A 24,283-nucleotide genomic window follows, 5' to 3' on the forward strand; every position below is an offset into this window, starting at 1 on the left:
GTGAAGGCTGCTGTGCCGCCCCTCGGTGAGAGCCAAACCACAACGCTGTTTTGAAGGAACGAATGCTGCCTCGAAGCACGCGCCGCTTTTTGAGGGGAAAACTGCCTGGAAACGAGCCATGCGCTCTTTTCACTGACGTGCTCTGAAAGCAAATCGGTATCTTCTTACAGGAAATGCTTGTATAATTTACCTCGATACCCACAATTGGCTTCGCCAGCTGTTGTTCTGTTACCTGTTAAGGAATCTTAGCGTGATTTACCCCATTTAGACCTTCTCTGACCCGCCGTCTGCCCACTTCTACATTAAGAAGTTCAATCTCTTCCAGCAGAATGAGATGTTTGACTAGTTTATTCATGCTTGAAATGCGGTTCTGGTGCAATGACAACTAAGAGGAAAGAAGAAGGGACAGAAAGAACGCCAGAAAGAACTGGCATTCTTTCGGTTCCTTCTTTTTTCCTCTTAGTTCTCCTTGCGTCAGAACCGCATTCCAATGTTTTCCTTTACTTTCAGGAAGTCGGCTGTTGTTTCGTTTTCTTCTGACTCTTTATATTCTGTTTTTCATCATCATCATCATCATCATTACAATACACGTACATTTTTCTGCAATGTCATTTGGTCTTCTTTTCCTATTTTTGTTATTTCCGAAACTTCGCTCTGTAGCAAAAAAATCTGTTCATACTTCTTTCAACCGCACTACAACGTCTTCCGCAGTGACCGGGACTTCAGTGCATCTCAACGATAATGGGGTGGCGTACTGGTTGCTATTGACAACTCACTGAGATATGTTCGGCGCAACGACATAGAAAGTGTACAGGAGTCGATTTGGCCAGAAGGCAGCCTAGCGCGCTGTGAAAAATTGTTACTCGGATGTTTCTACGTACAGCCGAATACTTCTTTTGCTTTGTTTGATGAGGTCATCTCTTCTATTGAAAGGTCTTCCCATAGCATGCACAAAGTAATCCTTCTTGGTGATTTCAACACACCTGGAATTGATTGTAATACTCTTAGATATTATCATTACGATCATTACCCAGAGAAGAAATGTAGCCTCTTGTTGGACTTTCTGTCCTGCTCCTTCCAGCAGCATAACTTGATCGCCAATTCCTGTGGCAACGTATTAGTCCTTTGCCTCTCGAATGCTGAAGTTTTAGATGTACCCCGTTCTGAAATATCCCTTGTGCGTCCGGATAAGTTTCATTCATCACTAAAGACAGCTGCCTTTTTGTCAGCCCTGAGGCAGAGCTCCTCCAGTGGCATAAATAAATCATATCGCTTTGCTTTCACGCGTGTTGATTACGTTGGTTTATATGATTTCTTGTCCATAACCTACTGCTCACTGGTTACAGACAAAACCACTGTTGATGACCAAATGGGTCTGTTTACGGAGCTTCTTCTGACCAGTATGCGCAAAAACATTCCCCAGTGCAGGTGCTCCAAATATCCTCACTGATTTGCGTCAGAATATGTAAATTTCTCAAACGCCTAAACACCGCGCGCACCGTAAATCCAGCAGTCATGTGCCTAATGAGTGGAGAGGAGAATTCCGCTTTCTTCCGACTCTCTGTGAACGCCTCTATAAGCGGGATCACGACTCGCATATTGCATTCTTGGAAAAGAGCGCCTCCGACCGGCCGGCGGAATTTTGGGACTGCATCCGGAAGCGTAAACGTGGAGGGTGCTTTCGCCTGCTCGACTCTAGAGGAGTAGAAGTCCGAGAAGTCGCGGGTTGTTTTGCGGCCCATTTCTAATCCTTACATAAAACTTCAGGTTTCAACACGGGTGTCACTCAGCAGCACGCGACGGTTCTTACATCTAGTGCTCAATGGAAAGCTCGTCAGCGAATGCATTAAGCGCTTGAAGCCTTCCCTACCCTGCGGTCATGCTGACATCACCTCCACAACTGTAAACGTTCACGCCAGTGCATTTGCCCCAATAGTGACATCTATATTTAATAACTATGAATATTTCCACTTTCCCTCAAATGTAGAAAACTGCTCGTGTTCATCCTGCACTTAATTCTGGCTATGAAACGTATGTCTCGAATTATCGCCCATTTTCTCTTCTCAGTGCAGTGCCTAAGATTTTTGAGCTCGCTCTTCACAATACATTATGTTTTATTGTGAAGAACTCGCTGATTTCGAATCAGCATGGATTTCTCCACTGCCGCTCCGCTATCCCAAATCTTGCAAGTTTCATGACGCCGTTTCCGCGCCGCTATTCCAATGGGGGCAAGTTGACACCATTTACTTGACCTCAGCAAAGGTGTTCATGTAGTCAGCCACTCATTGCTTCTGATCAAACTTCTGCACTTTGATGTTGACTCGTCAGTTGTCAATCTCTTGCGCAGTTATTTTTTTGATAGATCATGTTATCTTAACGTCGATGGCCAAACGTCTTTTTATATGGCGAGTTGCGGCGTTCCACACGGATCAGTATTAGGACTAGTGCTTTTTTAAAATTTTTTCCTAATGACGTTCTTTCCGCTATTCGAAACTCTTCTTTCCTTCTGTATGTGGATGACACCAAGTTTTTAAAGAAAATTCACACTGTTGATGGCTGTCGCACCCTGCAGTCGGACCTGTTTTCTTTTTCTAATTGGTGCAAAGATAACACCCTCACCTTGAATGCTTTAAAGACCAAAGTCATGACTTTCACACGTAAAACAGCAAGCATTCTTTTTTATTCTGTAGATTCTGTACCGTTGTGTAAGGTGTGTGAGATGTGAGATCACGGTGCACTTTTTGATACAACCTTAGACTTTTTTTGCTCACACTAAACGCGTTGCAATGTGGGGCATGTGCTCTCATGGCTCTGTTTGCAGACTGTCGAGGGAATTCACGTCTCCTATACCGTTCCGGAAGTTTTACACAGCAATCTGTCTTCCTCAACTCGAATATGCGTCGGTCGTCTGGAATGGCTTTTCAAGATCCAACAGTGACATTACAGATCGGATCCAGAATGAGTTTCTTAACCCATATCATCACCGCTTTGCTAACACGGACACTGGACCTTGTTCTAGCACTGTTGGATTATTGTCATTGCCCTTACTTCGCTGCTGATGTAATCGTATTGACCTGTTTCTTTTCAAATTCCTTCACTATATCCTCACCTGCCCCGAACTCCTCAGTAGTATCATGTTTCGTATTCCGCGCAATATCACCAGATAACATAAACCTTTCCATATTCCTGCCTGTTATCACTAACACTCAACGATCCACAGAATACAAAGTCTTAAAACGCTTATTTTCATTATCTTGATGTTTTTCATAACTCGCTGCCATCGTTCTTTTCCGAGCTTTGTCTTGTTGTGTCATAGTTTCACGCGTTGTTCAACTGCCTTTCTGCTCCTTTTTCTTTTGTATTCGCCATGCGCTCTGTTGTACAGTCTTTGTGTGCACAATTGTTCTTTTTATTCATTGTATGTGTGTTCATTTAAAATTATAGTCCCCTGCAATTAATTTACTTTTGTTTTTGGTTTTTACTTTTGCGTGCGCCAGCACTCAGGCGTTGGGGTTGTCCTGGGCACGCTAAATAGAATTTATTGATTGATTGATTGATTGATTGATTGATTGATTGATTGATTGATTGATTGATTGATTGATTGATTGATTGATTCTTATTAGTGCAAATTGACGCATGTCAGTAACGTTGCATTGGAAAAACTCTTTGAACATTGGTACGGAGCGAGTTCAACACTCAAGTCTTCAAATTTGCTGCTCCATTACTTAAGGGCCTGTGAATTGCGTGACCAACTCTAATAAAAGAAGTCGTGCGTTATATCACGCGAGTGTGTGCATTTGATTGCTCTACTTCTGTTCCTTCTTTGTTCCTGTCATCTTTTATTCCTTTTACTTTTGTCCCCAGCACACATTAGCCATCCGGTACACACTCTGGCTACCCTCCCTGTCTTTCCTTCTCTTTTTTAGTCTTCTTTGCGCCTCCTCTTGTACTTGTCGTAACTGCATTTCTAAAGGTTATTTTCTTTTTAATTACTCCTCCAGCGGTAGTTTCTATGCTCACCCGCCGTGGTTGCTCAGTGGCTATGGTGTTGGGCTGCTGAGCACGAGGTCGCGGGATCGAATCCCGGCCACGGCGGCCGCATTTCGATGGGGGCGAAATGCGAAAACACCCGTGTGCTTAGATTTAGGTGCACGTTAAAGAACCCCAGGTGGCGGAAATTTCCGGAGTCCTCCACTACGGCGTGCCTCATAATCAGAAAGTGGTTTTGGCACGTAAAACCCCAAATATTATTATTATTAGTTTCTATGCTACTATTTGGGACAGCCGACTCTTCTGATGCCATTTTTGTTATTTCCTTTTGTTCTCCGCGTGAAAACAAGTCTTCCCAGCGCGCCGTCTTGCGGAAGGCACTAGAATCGGCGTATCTGCGGTAAACAAGAGATTAGCCTGGCCCCGCTCTCCTAGAAATCGCGATAAAAAAGCCGAAGTGGAGCTCCTGTCACGCAGGCGGCAACGCAGTGTTGCGTACAGGGCCATGCGTAAGACATATCGCAAGAGAGAGACATATAGATATAAAGAAAGAACGCAAAAAATCCTGCATGGAAAAGCATCCAGAGTCGTTATTATTTTTCCGTGGCTGAATGTTCCGCGATCTACGTACAGTAGCATGTAGAAGTTTAGAGACCACGGTATCATCGACAAATTAATGTTTCTTCAAGCGCAGTCATGCAACCTGAATTTTCTCAATAGATTGCGTATGCGCCGATTGAACTGGTGCCGATACGCTGTAACATTTGATTCCAGCCTGCATGCCGAGGCTGCACCGAAAACATTTTTTTCCGCAGCATCTGCGGTTCTCCTGCTGGTTACTGTACATACACGGCGTTAATAAACTATAGTGTCAAGCCCGCGGCCTATATGTATATTACGAAACAGATACCTCGCTCTTAAGGGTGTCAAAAACTTGCAGCCTGATATGGTGCTACTGAGGATGCCCCGTCTGACTAACATCTTTTGAGTCCTTCAGCTTTCGAAAATTGTAATTGCGACTCTGCATTGATCCAAGATTCTTCTCCTTGCTTGCCTCCCCCCTCCCCTCTTTCTTTTTGGTTGAGCGCATATATTTTTGGTTAGTTGCTCTTCAGTAAGGCGATTTTTCTGCGTGCGCTACTGCTATACGTAGAAACTCCTCATTGTCCCAAAGCGCAACCACATCAATTTGATTGAAGAAAACTCCACTGTCGACAGAGTGCACACATTGGTCGGCACAAGTACTCCCGCATACGCGACAGGACTCTGAACATCAAACACATCGCACCATGATGTCACAATGTGCGCTCACATTAAGCGATCGAAAGCAGACACAATTTGTGGCGGTGATTGATTTGATTCAGGAGGATTTACCTTCGCAAACTGCTTCGGCAAATGCTCCATCAGAGAGACAACAAAAAGTTAGTCACCACTGCGGACGTATGAAACCTGGATGCCTCTTTTATTAATTCTCAGCAAACACAAAGCTGGTGTTTTAGCTGGAGGTTCTCAAGGCAGGAAGATATAGCGGAACCTATTACGCAGACTGTAGAATCTGGGTCTGCTCGTTCTATATTTGTTTCTGGCATTTTTATATGTACTTGCTTTTATGGAGGGGAGGGGGGGTGCAAGAAGCAGCTGGAACATAAGGGCGCCCTAATATTTATGTGGGTTAAACAAAATTTTTTGATAAATCAAATTTATCTTCTCGAAAAAGAATTGTACAGAGAAAAATTGACAGATAAATAAAAAGCAAGTGTTGCGAGAAGTATCCTTGTTAAATTTCTTGCCTTCGTTTTGAAGAAGGTACAAGATAAGCGTTCTTTCAGACATTTCACTTGCTCTTGCAGGTAATTATGCTTGAGATGTGCTGTCAAGGGAAATTAAGCAAACAAGAAAAACCTTTAGCTTTCGCTGACCGTAAAGGTGGGTTAACCATTATTTAAAAAAAAAATAAGAAGCGACACTGGTAGCCAAGTGAGTTTCATTGACAAGTGTCGGTTGAGTAACTTCTCAGCGTAAGGTCACGGGGTCTCTGTTTCGAGAAAGCGAGAATCCCGAGCGCTGCCCTCCCTCGCGTGCTCTGCGCCGAACGATCGCGGCCGGCTCGTGTCGCGAGCTTCGTCGGCCACCGTGGCCGCATCTCTCCGGCCAAGTGAGAGCAGCCGTCCTTCATAAACAAGCTGGCCGGAGACCGGCGTTCGCGCTTGGCCGATCCCGGCGTCGATCGCCGTGGGATTCGGCCGTGCTTTTATATTTAGGGCCGCTTTGTGCACGCTGCACGAGTGGACACGCCGTCCCTCCGTCGTGCTGGACAGCGGGAGCGGGGGACTGTCCCCCGTTCGACGGCCGGTTGGCGGCGCTGGCGGCGACCTGCGACGCGAGAGGCGCCGATGGATGCCAGGCACCAGAGATACTTGTGCCAGCGTTTCGCGCCGTTATGTAGCCTTCTGGACGGTCAGTCCAGCGTGGCGTAATCAACGGCTGTGGGGAGGACAAGCGCAGCGCGTTGTTTCGCTGTGCGCACTACAGAGGGCTCGGATGAGCTTTGCAGTCGTTTCATTACGAGCATCTGAACCAAAATCACGAAAGTTGCGAGTGTTATATTGTGCATTGCTGCGGTTAGATTCTGACAAGTGTGTGCTTAATGTAACTATCGATCGCGTTCTGTGGTCGTAGTATGCAAGGGAAACCGAAGCGGTACGTTACGGTGTGTTGACAGCGTACGAATCGTGCTCATGACAATCTAAGGGTGTACGCTTCTTATCTGCAATATTTAATGTGCGGGGTAAAGTTTCTTTCGGTGACGTAAATTGCAGTTTCTTCATTTCAATACTTTTGCTTTTACTTTCATATGTCTCGATGTTCCAATAGCTTGCAAGATACCGGACAAAACGACATTTCGCATGAAAACTATATAATCGCTTAAGCGGGGCGAACAGCGCTGGCGACAGGCCGAGAAGACGAAGCACAGCGCATGCGCTACGTCTATCCTGCGCGTCCTGGCGCGCGCGCGTTTTGCCATGTTTTTGTGCCCGCGTCTAGTTGTTTTTGCACAAATGAAGTCGACTACGAACACTTGCGAAAAAAAAAAGTATGTCACTATATCGTTCAGGACCCTTCCATCAGCCCTGGGTGTGATGATAGCCTTCAAGTAATCTTTGTGGCTATCAGAATTTTGAGCCACGACGACTATTTCCAAGCCGATAGCAGCCGCAGCACGATTCTCGCTTCCGTGCCACCGCGTCGTCACGTGCCAAAGTTGTCCTGGGCAAGAGGGAGAGGAGGGCAAAGATCGCTGCTCGGGGATATCGGAGGCACACGTCGCAGAGGGCCGTTTGCAGCATTCGATCTCATCGCTGCAAGTGCCTAGGTTTTGCCGTTTTGCTGCAGAAGTTGTAACTGGAGCAGATTATGTCTCTGTACGTTTTGTTTTAGGACACCGTGCACTTTGTCTTGCTCTTTCTGCATTGAACGATGTGAGGCCGGCAGCTCACACATTTAAAGAAAGTGCTAACTTCAACGTGATATTACACTCCCTTTGGAAGATTAAAAGTGGTCATCGTTCACTTTTGCTTGTCGAACTTGGGGAACCACTTTGCAGCGACACGACGTGTTGTAGGGGAAAAGTGGGGAAAATGGGATGGTTTTCACGTTTGAATTCGATGCTTAGTTGATTTTTCATATAGATGCTCCAAATTTGCACCAGACATTCTCCTACATTACCACAGGAACTCCTTCTAGGACGTTCTGGAAGCTTTGTAGAAAAAATATTGCAGACAATGAAATGTGTTCCGCTCCAGTGTAACTATTTGAGGAGTGGGACATCACACTGGAGGAATGAGGACACATTATACATATAGCCCGAAAAGTTGTCCACTTGAACTTACATGTGGGCAGGTCCCCACTGAAGACAAACAAATAACTCAGTCATTTCTTTCATACTGTCACTTGGCGCTCTGGCAGCTTCGGCATGATGCCTTTGCTCGTGGCGTTGGGCTCTAAGCACGAGGTCGCAGGATCGAATACCGGCGACAGTGGCCGCATTTCGATGGGGACGCCCGTGTACTTAAGCGTAGGTGCAGGTTAAAGAACTCCTGGTGGTCCAAATTATTTCGGAGTCCCCCACAACGGCGTGCCTCGTAATCAAATTGTAGTTTTGGCACGTAAAACCCCACAATTTAATTTTTTTGTCATTGCTTGACAAAACCAAAGCATGTAGCTCATTTAGGGAGGGGTAGGGAAGGTGTGCCACTTCTCCCTCCATCGTATTGTACCATTCGTCCCAAGGACACAGTACAGAACGAAATTTTCCTTTTACGTGGAAGAATAGTCGATTAATATTAAGAGCACTCTGGCAGAAAACATTGCGTAAATTAATGTTTTGAATATGTTTGTTCTTCCGCACACCTGGCCCCTGCTGTTTTGGCTTCAATGTGGTAACAGCCAAACTGCTAGTTAATTGCATTGTGCAGTCGAGAGAGACATTTTAGTTCACTCGCACTTCTCCACAGCAAAGTAGTGGGAAATTACTATGGAGACTATATGTACGATGGTGCTTTTTGTGAATGGTTTACTCATTTGTGTAGCTCAAGTGGTGTTGAACTTGTTTAAACTGTCGCACTCCTCAAACCGTCCCACATCGCCGACCTCTCCACTGCACATTAGTTTACTTTCAGGAAGCCACCATGCAATTATTATTCCGGGTGAAGGGTAAGGTTCGCGTTAGGTAGTACAGCACGTGCCCAAGTGTCCGCCTTCGATGCGTTGCCAGTCCATCTAACGAGCGCGTGTGCCTCGCAGGGCCTGACGCCGACACTGGTGCTAGCCGTGCTGTCGTCCGCCGTGGGATCCGCCTTCCAGCATGGCTACCACCTTGGAGTCGTCAACTCACCGCAAGAGGTGCGCACGCTTAGGAGACCGCAAAAGCACTTCTGGGGCCATGGTTTGGAACATGGGCTCTTGGAAGCCGCAAAACAAAGCAACAGTGACACTGGGGGAAAGCGAGCGGCATTTAGGAAAGAGAGAGTTCATTTTTCTGAAAACATCTCCCTAAATGGTGCTCCCGCTCGGGGCAAGCTTGGTGCGTACTACCACTCTACAGAAGAAAAAAGTAACCACAGTATAACGAAATGACTTTCGGTGCTTCCATGACGGTTACGCTTTAAACATTAGAGCTCATGTTTCCATAACTTTGTCCCTGGCTCTTTTTTTTTGAGAGTGAAAAATGCGCAAGCACTGCGTATGTAAGTCCATCCCATGCTTTGTATGATAATTAATTTCTAGTGAATACCTGTTTACTGCAGAGCAGCTGCAGCTTAACTTCATCTCTTTTTTGCAAGCCCTACCATTTAGCTCCACATGTCGCATATTCCGGGACAAGCTCTTCTCCTGCCCCAAGAAAGCAGAGGTTCACAAGAAATTGATATCTCGCTTGAGCCGACGTCTCGATAAGGGAAATTGCCTTGGTCTTGGCAGGAACAAAAGGACGAATACAAGATGGTTTCCATGATAAAGGCGAGCCTCTTTGTCAAAACGTTGACTACAAAGGCCCTCCACAACTACGAGGGTGAATGAGAAAGGTTTTGCCCCTATTTTTTATTAGCCAAAATAACGTACATACAGGTAATTACAGATATACGTACTATTCTACGTACCTTACAGTATTTTTGCACATAGTCCCCACACCAGTTCAGACATTTGTCCCATCGCAGCACTAAATTTGAGATGCCCCTGCGGTAGAATTCGTCCGGCTGACTCTAGAGCCACGCTCATGTTCATATGCAAGTCTCACGCCACCACCAACTCACAGTTCTCAAAGCGAGACACCTTTCTCCATACGTGGACTGCATTCCCCTGTCGATTTTGATGGGCGTTCATCTCATACTCATAGAAAACGAATCACACTTCGTTGCTCGTGCGCCGTGGACGCGTGAAGCACAACCGCCATCTTCAACAACTGACAGCAGCGCCGTGCCGCGGAGCTACCTGAAGGTAAGGCTGAGCCGGTCCGAGAAACTTGAAGAAAGGTCCACCGCTGGGAATCGATATGTTGACTTTACATTTAGAGCCATAATTTGATTTAAAAAAGTAGGGGCAAAGACTTTATGATCCGCCCTCGTATTTATCCTGCCCCAAGAGATACAAAAACCACCTGACAGCGCCAACTTATGCTGGTTGAATGAACAACATATTAAAGCACCCGCAAAACTCATCAGTTCTTGGAGGCCTGTGCACGCGACATTGTTCCTAAAAGACGAGTAACGCGAATTGGACTTGAGCCACTCGAATTACTCTTGTTCCTGACTGCTTTATCGCCTTTCGTGTCGGAAGGACTCTATCCGCGGTGCCAACTCACTGTACGGGGTCGTCTGAAGAGAAAAGCTGACAGTAGAGGAGCCATTTCCAAGTGCTTCCCGACATCTCACCCTTAAACTTTTGTTCATTACTAAGGACCCGTAGTCAGTACAAAGCTACCAGCGCCTGTGCTCTGGCATCATCATAAGTGATCAGTTACGTGTTGAGCGTGCAGGAAATATGGATGGCAGGTCGACAGTATAACGTTGCTACGAGCAGAACAAGACAGGTAAGACCGACATGACCTTCAAGGTTTCGATAGAATAAAATAATTGTTCCTATTTAAAGATAGTGCTCCGGCAGAGGAGTTGATTTCAGGTGTCCGCAATGCAAAATCCGCCTTAATCTAACAATATCTTCGTTTTGATGTACATTCTTGTTTTGGCCCGTGGTTTAGAACGTGAAAAATGATAGAAGAGGACGGAGGCGCTTCACTGTCTCTCCTATGTCCTTTTATTACGTTCCAAACGACGCCCCCCAACAGGAGTGTACACAAAGCCTAAGCACCGACTTTCCCAAGAAGTAGTTCTTTTGGAATGTCCTCGTACTGTTTCTTCTTCTGCAAACGATATATAGGAGCGTTTATGCTGACTACGGTTTTTTCGCACTCGAGTGTTCCTCATAAAAGCTTCGTATTTATTTCGTAGGCACGGTATGTGCGGACGTGTCCAGCCTCTTGAATCGATGCTCGCATCCACTGCCGCGCGCAGGTGCTGGAGTCGTTCATCAACGAAACGTTGGCGGAACGCTACGGCGAGCCGACGCCGCGCAGCGCGGTGACGCTGGTGTTCAGCGTGTTCGTGGCGGTGTTCTGCGTCGGGGGCATGCTGGGCGGCCTACTCACCGCCGTCGTGGCCGAGCGGTTCGGCCGCAAGGGCGGGCTCATGCTCAACAGCGGCCTGGTGTTCGCCGCTGCCGCGCTGCTCACGCTGGCCAGGGGAGCCGCGTCCTGCGAGCTGCTCGTCGTCGGACGCCTGGTCGCGGGAGTGAATGCCGGTCAGTTCGTTGGCACCCGCTAATGCCGCTGCTTTTCGACTTTGTCAACGTATAGAATTTCACCTCCGTCGTCATTACCCACAGTGATACATTACGGTATTGTGCTTCCGCAATTTTTTTTAATGTGCTTTTCGTGTTCTCTGGCGGGTTTTTATGCTGTGGTCGGTGGTTGGACTATAGAATGAGAGAATCGTACATATATAGTCATACAATCGTCTTCGGTGATTTGTGCAGATTTCTTTATCCCTTAAAAGGGCATAGTGACATTGTACGTGAGTTCCTGACCCTTTTTCTATCCTCCACTATTAGAATTCATTGCTATGCAGGCATTTTGGTTCCACGGTATAATGACGTGATAATCACTGCTTCACCTGAATCTATAGATTACAGTAATGAACGCAAGGGATGCCTGTTGTAACCATCCAAATGTCTGGCAGAACACATTGCTGATGTAGGCGTGTTACGTTCTACCATGGCTGTTGAGAACTGCGCCTTGTGGATGTGGATCCAATGTGAGCAAATAAACTGCCCTCATTGCAGCATGGCAGTTTATCTTTCACTTGATTGCCGACCAGATACCGTACTTTACTGACATTCTATCTGAAGACCGAAGTTCATTGAAGGCTTGCGGGCATGCAATCGTGGTATACGTGGGTGATGCTATATGCGGATCTGCAGTGCCCCTAAGTGCATCAATCGAGCTGCAAATAGGTGATTGACTGCGACATAAGTTTTTATATGAAGTGCTACGGGGCATGGCACCGCAATTTCTCTCTGCTCAAAAATATAACCTCCATAGCTGATCTCTCTCTTTCTCTCTATCTCTCTCCGTTGGCCTAGCAACCGTCCTGTGCCGGTTGCTCCACCGCGCACTATAATATCTGTGACACTACTGTCACTAAGTGGCGTATTCTTGTGGCTTTACATTGTGGAAATAAGCGAGCCTACAAAAATTCCGTGCGAACTATAGCCACTTCTGGGGCACACATACAGCTAGGGCTTGGAGAGCCGTTAGTCCCACGTCCTCGGAGCACCTATCTTGCTTTGGCACTTAGAGACACCTCTTCAGTTTCAGTTCAGGAGGCGCTTTATCTCAGCTGTGGAGTGGTGCTTCGCGTTTGGCTTCAGCGCTTCTATCGGCGCTGTTTTCGAGGACGGTGCATGCCCGTCCGGCCACTCTATGCGCTAGAGTGAGCACGTAAGAGCTATAGCAGTATGCATCATCACTGCTGTTCGTAGGCCGGATTCAGCCCACTGTTTCTTAAGATGATTTTGCACGCTTATCAGTGTAGGGAAGGCTAATGATATCTCTCATTGTAAAGTTCGTCGAGGGCGATCACTCGGCATAATTATTTTGGCAAAAAAATCCAGCTATTTGCCGTACGGGCTATTTACTCTTCAGAACAGAAATTGGGGTGGCTCATAGCCTTCCTCTTCACGTACTTAGGTTATGCCAAACTTTCTATGCCGAGTTCAATGCTGGTAAAGCGCCTGACAATATTTTAGTGAAGGAAAACAAGTTATATGGGCGTAGTTGGTACGTAAAACATACGCTAGCATACGGTTAGCAAGATTATAACTCATGAGCTTTTCTGAGTCCCCAAATCTTGACATATATTGTCTGCCAGTGCTGCAGACGCGAACTCTAAAGCGAAAAGTCCTTGTTTCCACACAGACGCTCCGCATTTAGAGCTATAAATGTATAGCGCTTACTTCCCGTAGGAGCTTGCCGTTCTCTTCAGATCTTGCTTGTTTTTCGGTGGGCAAAAAGTCAGTGTTGCCGAGTAACAGTTACCACGAGCAAGCGAGCCATGTTTGCCAGCTGGCAAGAAGACACATGTGGTGAGTGTGCTTTATTTGACATGATAGCAAACGAATGAAGACACCCTTTCGTGAGTGTGGCTGCGCAGTAGACCTGCATCATAGGTAGCTAGAAGAGTCTGAGCCCCACTGAGCAGAAAAATTTCAGGACCCCTCCAGGGGTCATCCTTCACGGATGCCCGTAAAGATATCGCGATAAGGGATCATACAGTGAGCTCCGAGTCACTTTGCCATATATCATCTAAGCCTTCTAAATTAATCTGCAATTTCCGCTACAACATCTCCGTACCCCAGGCGCACTACACGTCGTAGATTATTATAAAAACAAAACCCTGGATATTGATAGGCTTCTTTAGGTAAACAAATAAACGATATGAAAAATAACTCCTTACAACCTGAAACTGGCAATCTTATTGGCAGAAATAGAACATGCTTTTTTTTTAACATAGGTTGACAACCAAAAGCAACAGCTGCCGTTATCTGGAGCTGGATTCATCGATACTTATGGGGCTACTTGGCGGACGCATTTACAGAAGTATACTCCCAAATGTACGTGTAAGCATAGCCAATTCCCTAAGTTGAGTCGCCAAGGGGGCATACGTGATATGCGGAAGCTGCCGATTCGATCTTCACTGGTAAAACGCGAACCTCTGCGATTCTGTTTATTGCGATAGAAATAGATAGACGCTTGAGGTGCTTTCGCGCCATCACCGTTGGTGCCGTAGTCGTCGTGCTTTACCGTCATCGGCGGCACATGCGCTGCTTGTGCACGCACGCTTCTTCGGAGACGCGGATTGCGCTTGGTTGCAGAAAGCACGAAGCGACGTGGACTCACCGCCAACGGTTCGCGCAATCCGCTCGGTGCAGGACACCGTTATGCCTTACGCTGATACGAGCGTTGTGCGCAGACATACTATAAGCACGTCCACTAGTATTGCTGCTCGAAAGCAGCCCTCCAGAGCTTGCGAAGTTTACGACGTGGCAATTATGAACAGCTGGTGTCACAAATCAACGAAACCTGCCATTGTGCATCTGAAAGAGGATATGATATCATATTTCAGTGGCTCCCGGGACATTGTGGCATCGTTGGTAATCACCTCGCCGATGACGCTGCCCGACGTGCCCAGGCTGGCTCACCGACACTCCTTATACCTTTATCCAGAGTCGACGCTGCAAGAGAGCTTCGCAGTCTCGCTCGTACAATCACGTTACGTTGCTGGCATACACCACAGAACTCTAAGTGTCGTTTACACAGCCTCGACCCATCACTGAACCTTACATTACCAGCGAACCTTCCACGACGTGACGCAACACTGCTGTGTCGGCTGTGGGTAGGAGTAGCATTCACCAACTCCTACAGCTATCGTATTGGAATGGCGGATTCACCAATGTGCGCTACGTGCAAGTGAGAAGAGACCATCAGTCACCTTCTGTGCCACTGTTCTCGCTTCGATAATCAACGTGCGACCCTCCAGTGTGCCTTGAATAGACTGGATGACAGGCCATTTACGGAAGCGAAGATCTTGGGAGCCTGGCCTCACAGCTCATTGGCCCAGAAAGCAGTTCGAGCGCTTTGTCGCTACCTGAGGGCAACAGACTTGAGTGCCCGACTATAGACATCCTACACCTAAGTTCTCTCTCTCTCCCTCTTTCACTCCCCATTCCCCTCCCCACGTGTGGGGTAGCAAACTGGACTCAGTCTGGTTAACCTCCCTGCCTTTCCGTCTTCCCTTCTCTCTCTCTCTCTGCTTATTCGCTGTCTATACGCACTGGTCTGAGCGGAACGGAGAGTGATTGTAAAGCTAACGGTATCGAATATTTCAGTTTTTACGGACGACAGTCCTGCACAAGCGCTTGTAGCCTGAAGTGATGTTTACAGTACTACAAGAGCTACTACTGTGTGGTCACAGTATGTGGTAACAGTGGCCGGCTGTGATTGTATGTCTGCGCTCCCCTTATTTCTATCTCTACTTTCCTATCTCTTTACCTCCATCTGGTCTCTCTTCCCAGCGTGGGGTAGCAAACCTAGTGTTTCCTTCTGGTTAGCCTCTCTGTCTTTGCCCTTTCTCTCTCATTGGGTACTGACCAACGCCGACGGGAAACATTTCATGCACTACCGAGATGTGTCGCCAGCGTTGTGAAACGCGTGGTAGCTGTGACGGGTTGTTCTTTCTGCCCAGCAGTAGTTGGCTTGCGTGCTGCGTCACGCCAACATGTCGTACCTCGGAGGCAGAGCGCAACCCAGGGTTAAATCCTCCGGTTTGCGACCCTGCACTAGGGGAAGGCAAAGGAGTAGTAAAGACGAAAAGAAGAACGGTAACAAAAACAAAGGCGTGAAAAAAAAAGGACGGGATGGCTCATTATAGTAACAGGCCACTGCCATGTAAAAAAGTCAACAAAGCCTTGACCGACTTTAGGCGCGACGACAGTTAATGTCAGCCGCTGTCTGTTCTGAAAGTGGCCTGTCGTCAAGGCGTGCCAAGACGGCAGCTAGGGACAGCCGGTGCGCGCTGTATCGAGGACAGTGGCAATGTTCGTGTTTTGTAGTCTCCTCGCCGCCGCAGTGACTGCAAGCCGAGCTCTCGTCCATCCCGGAAGGCGAAAGATCTTGTAAAAGCGATACCAAGCCACAGTCGGTAAAGTGCCGCTGTCTCGAGTCGAGAGAGTCGAGATGGGGGTCGAAGTTGAAGGGACGGGTCTAGTCGGTGTAGACGTGTGTGCTTCAAGCTTGGTGTGTTCCATAAAGATATTATGGTTTCATTTGCAAGCACACAAATTTTCATTGCTGTCTGTTCTTGAGAATGGAATGGAGTCTTGCAAGCCGCTTAATTTTGCTATCGCTATCAATGCTTCGCAGCAACGTCTTCCCCTCCCCCCCCCCCCCGTACACCTTTGAGCGAAGCGGCCACGTTTTCAATTTACCGTCATTTCGTTGTCTTTTTCTACATCGAGAACCTCACAAGCTCTCTCTTTTATTAAAAAAGAAAGCGCGACATGCACCTTTCAAATCAGCTTTCTGGCTTCGGTTACTGTTGACCCACCCCTTCGCATTTTGTTCGTGATGAGAGAGATGGTTAAGACTGCGATATTCAAGTGGACAAACATGGTATATTAAGCGTTCGACCACAACCGAATATATGAGCTAGAGTGCTAGAACTAAAACACGGCTAAGCTAAACTTACACCGAATCTAACGGGGCGTGTCACCAAGTGGCACCTGTTGAATCGGGACGCCCTTGAAAGGCGGGGTGATACACGGAGAAGCTAAGGCGTGCGGCTGTGTTCCCCCTCGCGTCGTGCCGTCTGCGTTGCCCATGGCCTCACAAAACCCGTTGTCACTCGTCAGGAGTAGAGCTATCTCCTGCCTTGTTTACGGAGCCCTTAAAGAAGGGCGAGATAAGATTGCCCACGTGACAAACAGCACGTTCCTCTGGTGTGCGCAGCGTCTCTCGAGGTAATCGCACATTGTTGGCAAGAGAAAACGAAGTGACGACATCACCGCCAGCCGCAAACTAAGCAGCGACATAGCCATCTTGGGTTTCGAACTCCACCACGAAGACGGGTCCTGAACTTGGCCCTTGATTGCATTTCTTGGCAGAGGCCAAGGTGAGATCTCAGCTGACGCGACTGAATCTCCATTCGCGCGACGTCGGCAGGAAAGCGACAAAGGCGTAGACCTACTACACTGCAGACACCGCAGGCGTCCAACTCAATCTCTTCCTCAGGCGAAGGTCAAGATAACGGACGTTATATGCGCAATTAGATAACAGACCGGCGCATGTCAAGACTAGCCGCAATAAAGCTCAGTTGTCCTTTCACGATGCGTTTTCTTAAATGTTTTTTAAAAGCTACGTGCAAAACGACACGGCCACCCATGACACTAATACGTCGCAGTTAAGCGAAGGCGGGTAGGTAAAAAAATATATATATATGTGCTAATAATGCCGCCATAGCCCTTGCAGACTGTGACTCATTGAATATCCTGAACACAATTTACAAGATTGGATACTTACGGGACTTACGGTGTCAGGAGAAAGGCTGGGTATTCATTTTCACGAAGATCACGAAAGGTTTGCTTTGAGAACATGACCGAGGTCAGCAAATATTTCGGCTTCGTGGCAAGTCGAAGTTGAACAAATACAGGGATCTGGGACACGGAGGTTGCAATGAGTTTAAATGTAAAAGCAAAATCACTGTCATAGCAAATGTCCTGATACAAAGGTGCACACGTACGCAGCGAGTTTCATTCACTTGATATCGTTATCGCCTGCATTGATGAAGTTCCACTTCAAGTCAAGTTGTAGGCGAGCTTCGTCACAGCAGATATCATGCCATTGTATAACCGGCCGCAGGCGATGTAGAAGATCGTCGTAAGCATTTTTTTTTTTTTTTTTTTATTGAAGTGAATGTTAGGAGAGGTTGGCGCCTTTATGTGGTGGCACCGGCTACTCCTTGTCACTTGGCTGACGAAACAAATTTGCGCAAAAAGGGAGAATAGCGACACTAAATATAACACTTAGTAGAACACCGGATCAATGAAAAATATACAGTCCAACAGTACATGAGTCGCAAAGTTCTGTGCATGAGTTCAGTCCACGTACGCATATATGAAGTCCGATGTTTCGAACAGCCAAAACACACAACAACACTTGTAATGCACTCCAAGTAAAGGACAGAATTATATGTATTGCGTAAAAGTTGCGATCCCCACATAAACCAACTACGCACCACGAACAACGTTTATGTAACTCATTTAGCGTATTCGGATCATCTAAGACTTAATATTTCCCCAAAATGTTGGTCTCCTCTAAAAACTTTTTCAGAGCAAGAAGCGCTCTTTTTTGAAGGCCCGCCGTTGGCCATGGGCCGAGTATCTTTTTTAGAGTAAATGGTCTTCTGTCTAATATAAACAAATTAGCTTGCAGTACCGTTCTTTGTGTATCGTATTTCGAGCACTCGAGAAGAAGATGATGCACATCTTCGTCTGGATGGCCACAAGAACACTGCGGACTAGAGACACGTTTTATTCTGTACAAGAAGTGTCTCGTAAATGCAGTACCAAGACGCAGCCGGTGTACCAAAGTTTCAAATTTTCTGTTGTCTCTTAGAGTTTCCGGCATTGATAAGTTTATACATGGGTCTATTGAGTATAACTCCGAGTTCTTAGTTTGCTGGTCAAACCAGGTAGTTTTGCTGAGACGACAAGAAATCTGTCTCAGGATCAGACGGACTTCACTACGCAATAGGGGAAGATTGGTTGTCTCTGCGTTATTGTGCGCTCGATTCGCAGCTGCGTCCGCTGCAGTATTACCAGGAATATTGCAGTGCCCAGGAATCCACTGAAATGCAATTACGTGGTTCATTGCGCTTGCTTTTGTAAGTTCTTTGAGCGTCTCATACAATATCGAAGTGTTCAAAGAATTTTTCTTATTGCTCTGTAGTAATGTGAGAGCGGCTTGCGAATCGCTAAAGATAACCCATTTTTGCGAATGTTTTTCTAAAGTTATGAAACGCAAAGCACACAGGATTGCAAATAGTTCTGCCATGGTGGAAGATGTCTCTCGGGATAATTTAAATGTTTGCTCTAGCGCTAAATGTGGAATGACGAATGCGGAAGTCGAGGAATTTTTACGACACGAACCATCTGTATAGACGTGGATGTACTGGGGATATAATGAGTAAATTTGGTAGAGTGCCAGTTGCTGTGCGGCTACTATGAACATGTCTCTCTTAGATATAATTCCGTCAACCGATAACTCTATTTTAGGGTATGTTAACATCCAGGGAGGGTAACTAACATCCACTTTGCATAATTCAAATCTTGGTAATAATGCTTTATGTTCTCGAACAACATCGTGAATTTTGCTTTTGTTTCTTTCGGTGAGCGCGAGATTTAATGGATGCTTCTCGTGTTGGGTTAAGATGCGATAAATATGTCGGCATGTTTCAACCGTTCGTATGACTGGAAATGGGGGGTGACGAGCTTCAGCAATTACTAAAGAACTCGAGGTAGCCTGCGGAACCCCAAGACACACTCGCAGCCCCCTTGCTAGTAAACGTTGAAGACGTTCCTCAGAAGTTTGCGATAAACCATGGAGAATAGGTGCCGAGTAAGCAATTTTTTGTTTTATGAGTGCGTTATGAATTTGTAGTAGCGAAGAGACTGATCCCCCCCACGTTGTGCCTGCGAGTCGCCGAAGTACGTTTATTACTGCATTGGTCTGTTTTTCAATTGCGCGGATGTGTGAAGCCCATGTAAGTTGGCGGTCAAGAATAACTCCAAGAAATTTATGCTCTTTCACAAACATCAAAGCTTGCCCGTTAAGCCTAAGTTGGAAATTAATCAACTGTCGTCTAGTGAAAGGAAGTACGGCTGTCTTTGCATATGAAAGACTCATGCCTCTTTCTTTTAAAAAGGTGTCGATACTATCAAGGCCCTCTTGCAGCGTTGTTTGAATGTCTTGTATAATAGAACCAGAGGCCCATATGCAGATGTCATCTGCGTACAGAGAATACCGTAGACCAGACGGGAGCTTTTGTGGCAAGGCTGCCATGACACAATTGAATAAAAACGGACTGAGAACACTGCCCTGCGGAACGCCCTGCGTGATGCTGTGATAATTACTTTCTCCTTCTATTGTTTCCATAAATATTTTTCTATCTTTCAAGAAGTTTGACACCCATCGCAGCGTTCGACCGTGTAGGCCAAGCTCTAACATACCAGCAAGGACGTGTATGTGACTTACAGTGTCGAATGCTCTTTGAATATCTAAGAATACTGCTACTGTCACATTTCCGCAGCTTCGTTCATGTTCGACGTATGTGGCAATATCTAATACTGCATCTATTGTACAACGATTTTGTCGAAAACCGGTCATGTGGTCGGAAAACACATGTGTGTGTTCACACCACCATTGCAGTCGACTGTCTATCATCTTCTCCATTAGTTTGGAAAAACAGCTTGTGAGACTGACGGGTCGGTAGGAGTCAAGACAAAGTGGAGTCTTTCCTGGTTTTAGCACTGGAATTACCCGAGCTAATTTCCATGAATCCGGTAGAGTCTCTCTTATCCAGATATCATTAAATATCTCCAAAAGAGTCATTCTTCCTACTGGACCTAGGTTCTTTAACATCACATACGTAACACCATCTGGGCCTGCGGTTGTCTTTGTACGGCATGACGAAAGAGCACTTTTCAATTCATTTAAACTAAACTCACAATCAAGTTGTGGATGTTGTGACATAAAGCACGCACGAAGCTTCTGTTCTGCTAGTGTTGTCGAACTTGCAAATTGTAGGCAAGTAAACGGAACTCCTGGTCTGGATATAAGTTGACAAAATTCGTCAGCAACAGATGTTTCCGGAGTGCTTCGAGCTACGGCAAGGGCTCGAAAGGGATGGCTCTGGGTAACTGGACCACTAAAAGATCGGACAACGGACCATATTCTGGGAACTGGAGTAAACGGAGACAACGACGCGCAGTATTCTCGCCATTTTCTTGTACCTAATTTTTGTAAGCGTCTGCGCGAAGTTGACTGAACCTTCTGTGCCATTTTGTAGTCGTCTAGCTTTCCACTGCGGCGGTAAGCCCGTTCTGCGCGCCTTCTAATTGCTCTTAGGCATTCATATTCGCCGTCGACTGCAGCGTATTCATTTGGAACAATGACTTGCTTTGTGCAGTTCTTGTAGGACTCACACAATGTATTTGCAAAACTTTGATAGTTCGGATTTTCACCCAATGAATTACTTAAAAGGTGCCGAAAACTTTGCCAATTAGTATACTTTGAGTAGCGGCGGGTCCCTTCACTCCGTATGAGGCGATGTTTGACCAGGATCGGAAAATGATCACTACCGTGCGTTTCTATGTCCGTTGACCATTCAACACCATCAAGAAGGTCTTGGGAGCAGAGCGTAACATCTATACAGCTTGAGTAACGAAACCCCCGCAAGAACGTTGGAGAGCTGTCATTTAACACAATTAGATTACTTTTTTCTGCGGCAGACTCTATAATGCTTCCACGGGAATCATTATATTCACTGCCCCAGATGACGTTATGTGCGTTGAAGTCCCCACAAACCAGCACATGTGAGTTTGCGATACCAAACACATTCACCAAGCTGTCTACTGATATTTTGGTAGAACATTGTAGATAAATACTGATCACTGTGACGCTTGTATTTCTAAAAGATATCTTGCATGCTACGAACTCCGGTATGTTTGAATCGCTCGACTGTATTAAATAGGACGGCAGGTCTTTTCTCACGCATAACATCGCTCTACTACTTCCAGCAATGCGCGATGATTTATATATAACATAGTTCGAAAGACGAAAGTCATCTCGTACGCGTGCTTCCTGTATGCATAAAACAGGAAAGTTATGTTGAGCTATTAGTTTGCGAAAATCAGCTGACTTATTTCGAAGGCTGTTAGCATTCCACTGAAATATGAAAACATTGTTGTAACGATTATTCATTGTAAGCCTGCAGTGCAGCTGTTGGTGGTTGTGGAAGCACCAACGATTCCATAGAAAGCAGTGCTTTTACCTCTGGAAGGTTGTTTGCGTGTGGAATGGCACTGAGAATTGCACGCAGAGCTGTGAATAGCACGGGCAGGATCATCTGTGCCACGGGTAAAGACGCGTAATCACCAAACGACGCTGAAGCTCCATGTGTGCTCGAAGCAGGTCGCTGAAGAGCTGACTGAGATGGTCGCTGGTATGACAGGTGTGGTTGAGGCGAATGTTGAGGTAGTCGCTCAGATGTTAGGCGAGGCTGCTGTGTCAGTGGTACAGGGCGTTGTTTAGAAGGTCGGCTAAGTTCACTCGAAGCCTGAGCAAGATGAGTAGTGTTCTCTGGAGGTGGATCGTGTCGCTCGCTGCCAGAATGTTGTCGACCTGAGTGCTTTAGAGCTGCAGAATAGTTCATATTGACCACTTGCTCTTTCTCTTTGTTGGCAGTTGGAGGCGCGCATCTTACAGCTTCAAGGTTGGGTGGGGGCGCATTACGAGGAGGCAGCCTTCCGTATTTCGACTCATGTCTGCGCAACCTTGAGGCAGCTCTGCTCTGAGGGCACCCGGAGAAGGAAGCTGTATGGTTTCCGCCACAGTTGGCACACTTTGGCTGACACACAGACTTGCACTCTGAATGGTCGTGGTCTTCTGAGCATATCTTGCAGCGACGTGGACTGCGGCAGTTCTTCGATAGATGTCCAAATCTCTGGCAGTTGTAGCATCTCAGAGCAGGGCCGTGATATTCTTCTACGGGATGACTCGTGAAACCTAGATGCACTCGTTGCGGCATTGGTTTATCTTCTCTGAAATGGAGAATGACAGATCTCAGAGGGCGTGATTCTACCGCTCCATCTTCTTGGCGATTGTAGCGTGCCTGACGACGGGCAGATGTCACGCCAAAGTCCTTCAGGAAGTCAACCAGTTGTTCTTCTGTATACTCAACTGGCACATGGCGTATCTTGCCGACATTCTTGGTATAAGATGCCGGAATGAATGGTTTGACTCCCAAACCAGCCACTTCGCTCATCGACAGAAGATGTCTCGCAGATGAGACTGAAGTAACGTTGACAGCGAAACTTCCATCTCTGTTCACGCGGAATGACTGTACTTTCTCCTTTGCCGCGGAGACAATTTCCGACGCAGCGCGGTTTGGATTTACTTGCCAGAAATTGCGCCCTTCCTGTGAGGGTCGAAAAACAACTGGTATTCCCTCAGGCCGCTTCTTTTTATACGATACCAAGGAGAACGGCGTGTCATCGCAGTCTATGTCTTCATCTTCACTTAGCTCATAGGTAGATGTCTTGTCGTCGTCAACCCGTGGTTTCTTGGCTTCACTTTCGCTTGTCTCAGCCATATTCACTGAAGGTCCACTGGAAGGTAGGGCAGCGTTGAAAACTAGCGTCGCCGGCTTGATGATATTAGGCGCGTGGTGTGGCACTTCCGAGTGCGGCGCCGATTCTGCGGCACTCATGCGCCTAGGAATGCGCTGTCGGACATATGGCTCGTGCCGGTGTTCTTTGCTGCCCACCGCCGTGGCAGGCGTAGATGGGCTGCGGAGCGCAGCAAAACCACGCGATACTGTGCGCGATCTCCAGCACACAGGTATCCCAGGGGATGTCCGTTCTCTCTGGACAATAGCGAAGTCTCGACACAGCACTAATTCCTGAAGAAAACAGAAAACAATATCTCACCGAAGAAGCAGCGGCCGCTCGGAGGGCCTCGATCTAGAAGTGTAGGAAAAAAGTTGGGAGGTCGGTTGAGAGTAAAAGATAACGCTGCAGGATGACAGACATTACATTGCTTCATGTATCACTCAGTATCACTTGACTAATTCACCGAATAAAATAGTAGAGTGAGTGGGTGAGTGCGTTCGTATTTGTAATGAAGCCTAGAATGGTGCATGTACTGGTAGTTATTCATTAGCCTCCTTGCGTTTTCCATATTGCATTCTAATGGTCGAAGTGAAGCAATATAAAAATGATGGACACTTTTACGATTAAGGTTACGAGACTAGACGACCACAAACAGAATCCAGCCCAGGCGTGGCATGAAAATGTGCGTCGAGAGTCTTCTGTGTGTGTGATAAAGAGATGGGGGGGGGGGGGGGGGGGTTAAGGAAAAAGGCAGGCAGGACGTATGTAAGGTGAACCAGATCTGAATATCGCGTTGGCTACCTTGCACAGAAGTAGATAAGAGGATGCAGAAGGATTTGAAGGAGAGGAAGGTGGCGGTGAGCGCACAGTATAGGACAGGAAGTGTAGGCGTTCACACGGGCCAGTACATCGCGAAAAAGCACTGTTTGGATGGCTTTGTGCGATGATGATCATGTCGATATTGAAGAATCACGTGTTCTCGTCGAGGCCGGTCGTTTAGTAAAACCAAGGAAAGAGTGACTGTCTGTACACGCAGGACAGTTGTCATGGAATGTGGGCAATATATTCCTCCGCAGCGTTCACAGGTAGTGGTGTCGACTGTCCCTATGCTGCATGTGTATTTGTGAACGATGCTTTCGGATTAGACTCCGTAGTCACCGAAAATTCAACGTAGGGCAGTTGGAATGTAGCCGGGCCAGGTGTTTATAAATTACGGCCCATTCCATTCGCACATCGG

The 24,283-nt window shown here is 46.8% G+C and overlaps 1 protein-coding gene across 1 annotated transcript in view; it reads left to right on the forward strand.

Moving 5' to 3' along the window:
- Nucleotides 1-24,283, forward strand: part of LOC142575233 (solute carrier family 2, facilitated glucose transporter member 1-like) — a 59,793-nt gene that overhangs the window by 12,775 nt on the left and 22,735 nt on the right. The window contains exons 2-3 of the mRNA XM_075684397.1: nucleotides 8,794-8,892; nucleotides 11,058-11,343. Of these exons, the coding sequence (XP_075540512.1) occupies nucleotides 8,794-8,892; nucleotides 11,058-11,343 (385 nt within the window). The remainder of the gene's footprint in view (nucleotides 1-8,793; nucleotides 8,893-11,057; nucleotides 11,344-24,283) is intronic.

Source organism: Dermacentor variabilis, chromosome 3, assembly GCF_050947875.1.
Source record: "Dermacentor variabilis isolate Ectoservices chromosome 3, ASM5094787v1, whole genome shotgun sequence".
Classification (NCBI taxonomy): domain Eukaryota; kingdom Metazoa; phylum Arthropoda; class Arachnida; order Ixodida; family Ixodidae; genus Dermacentor; species Dermacentor variabilis.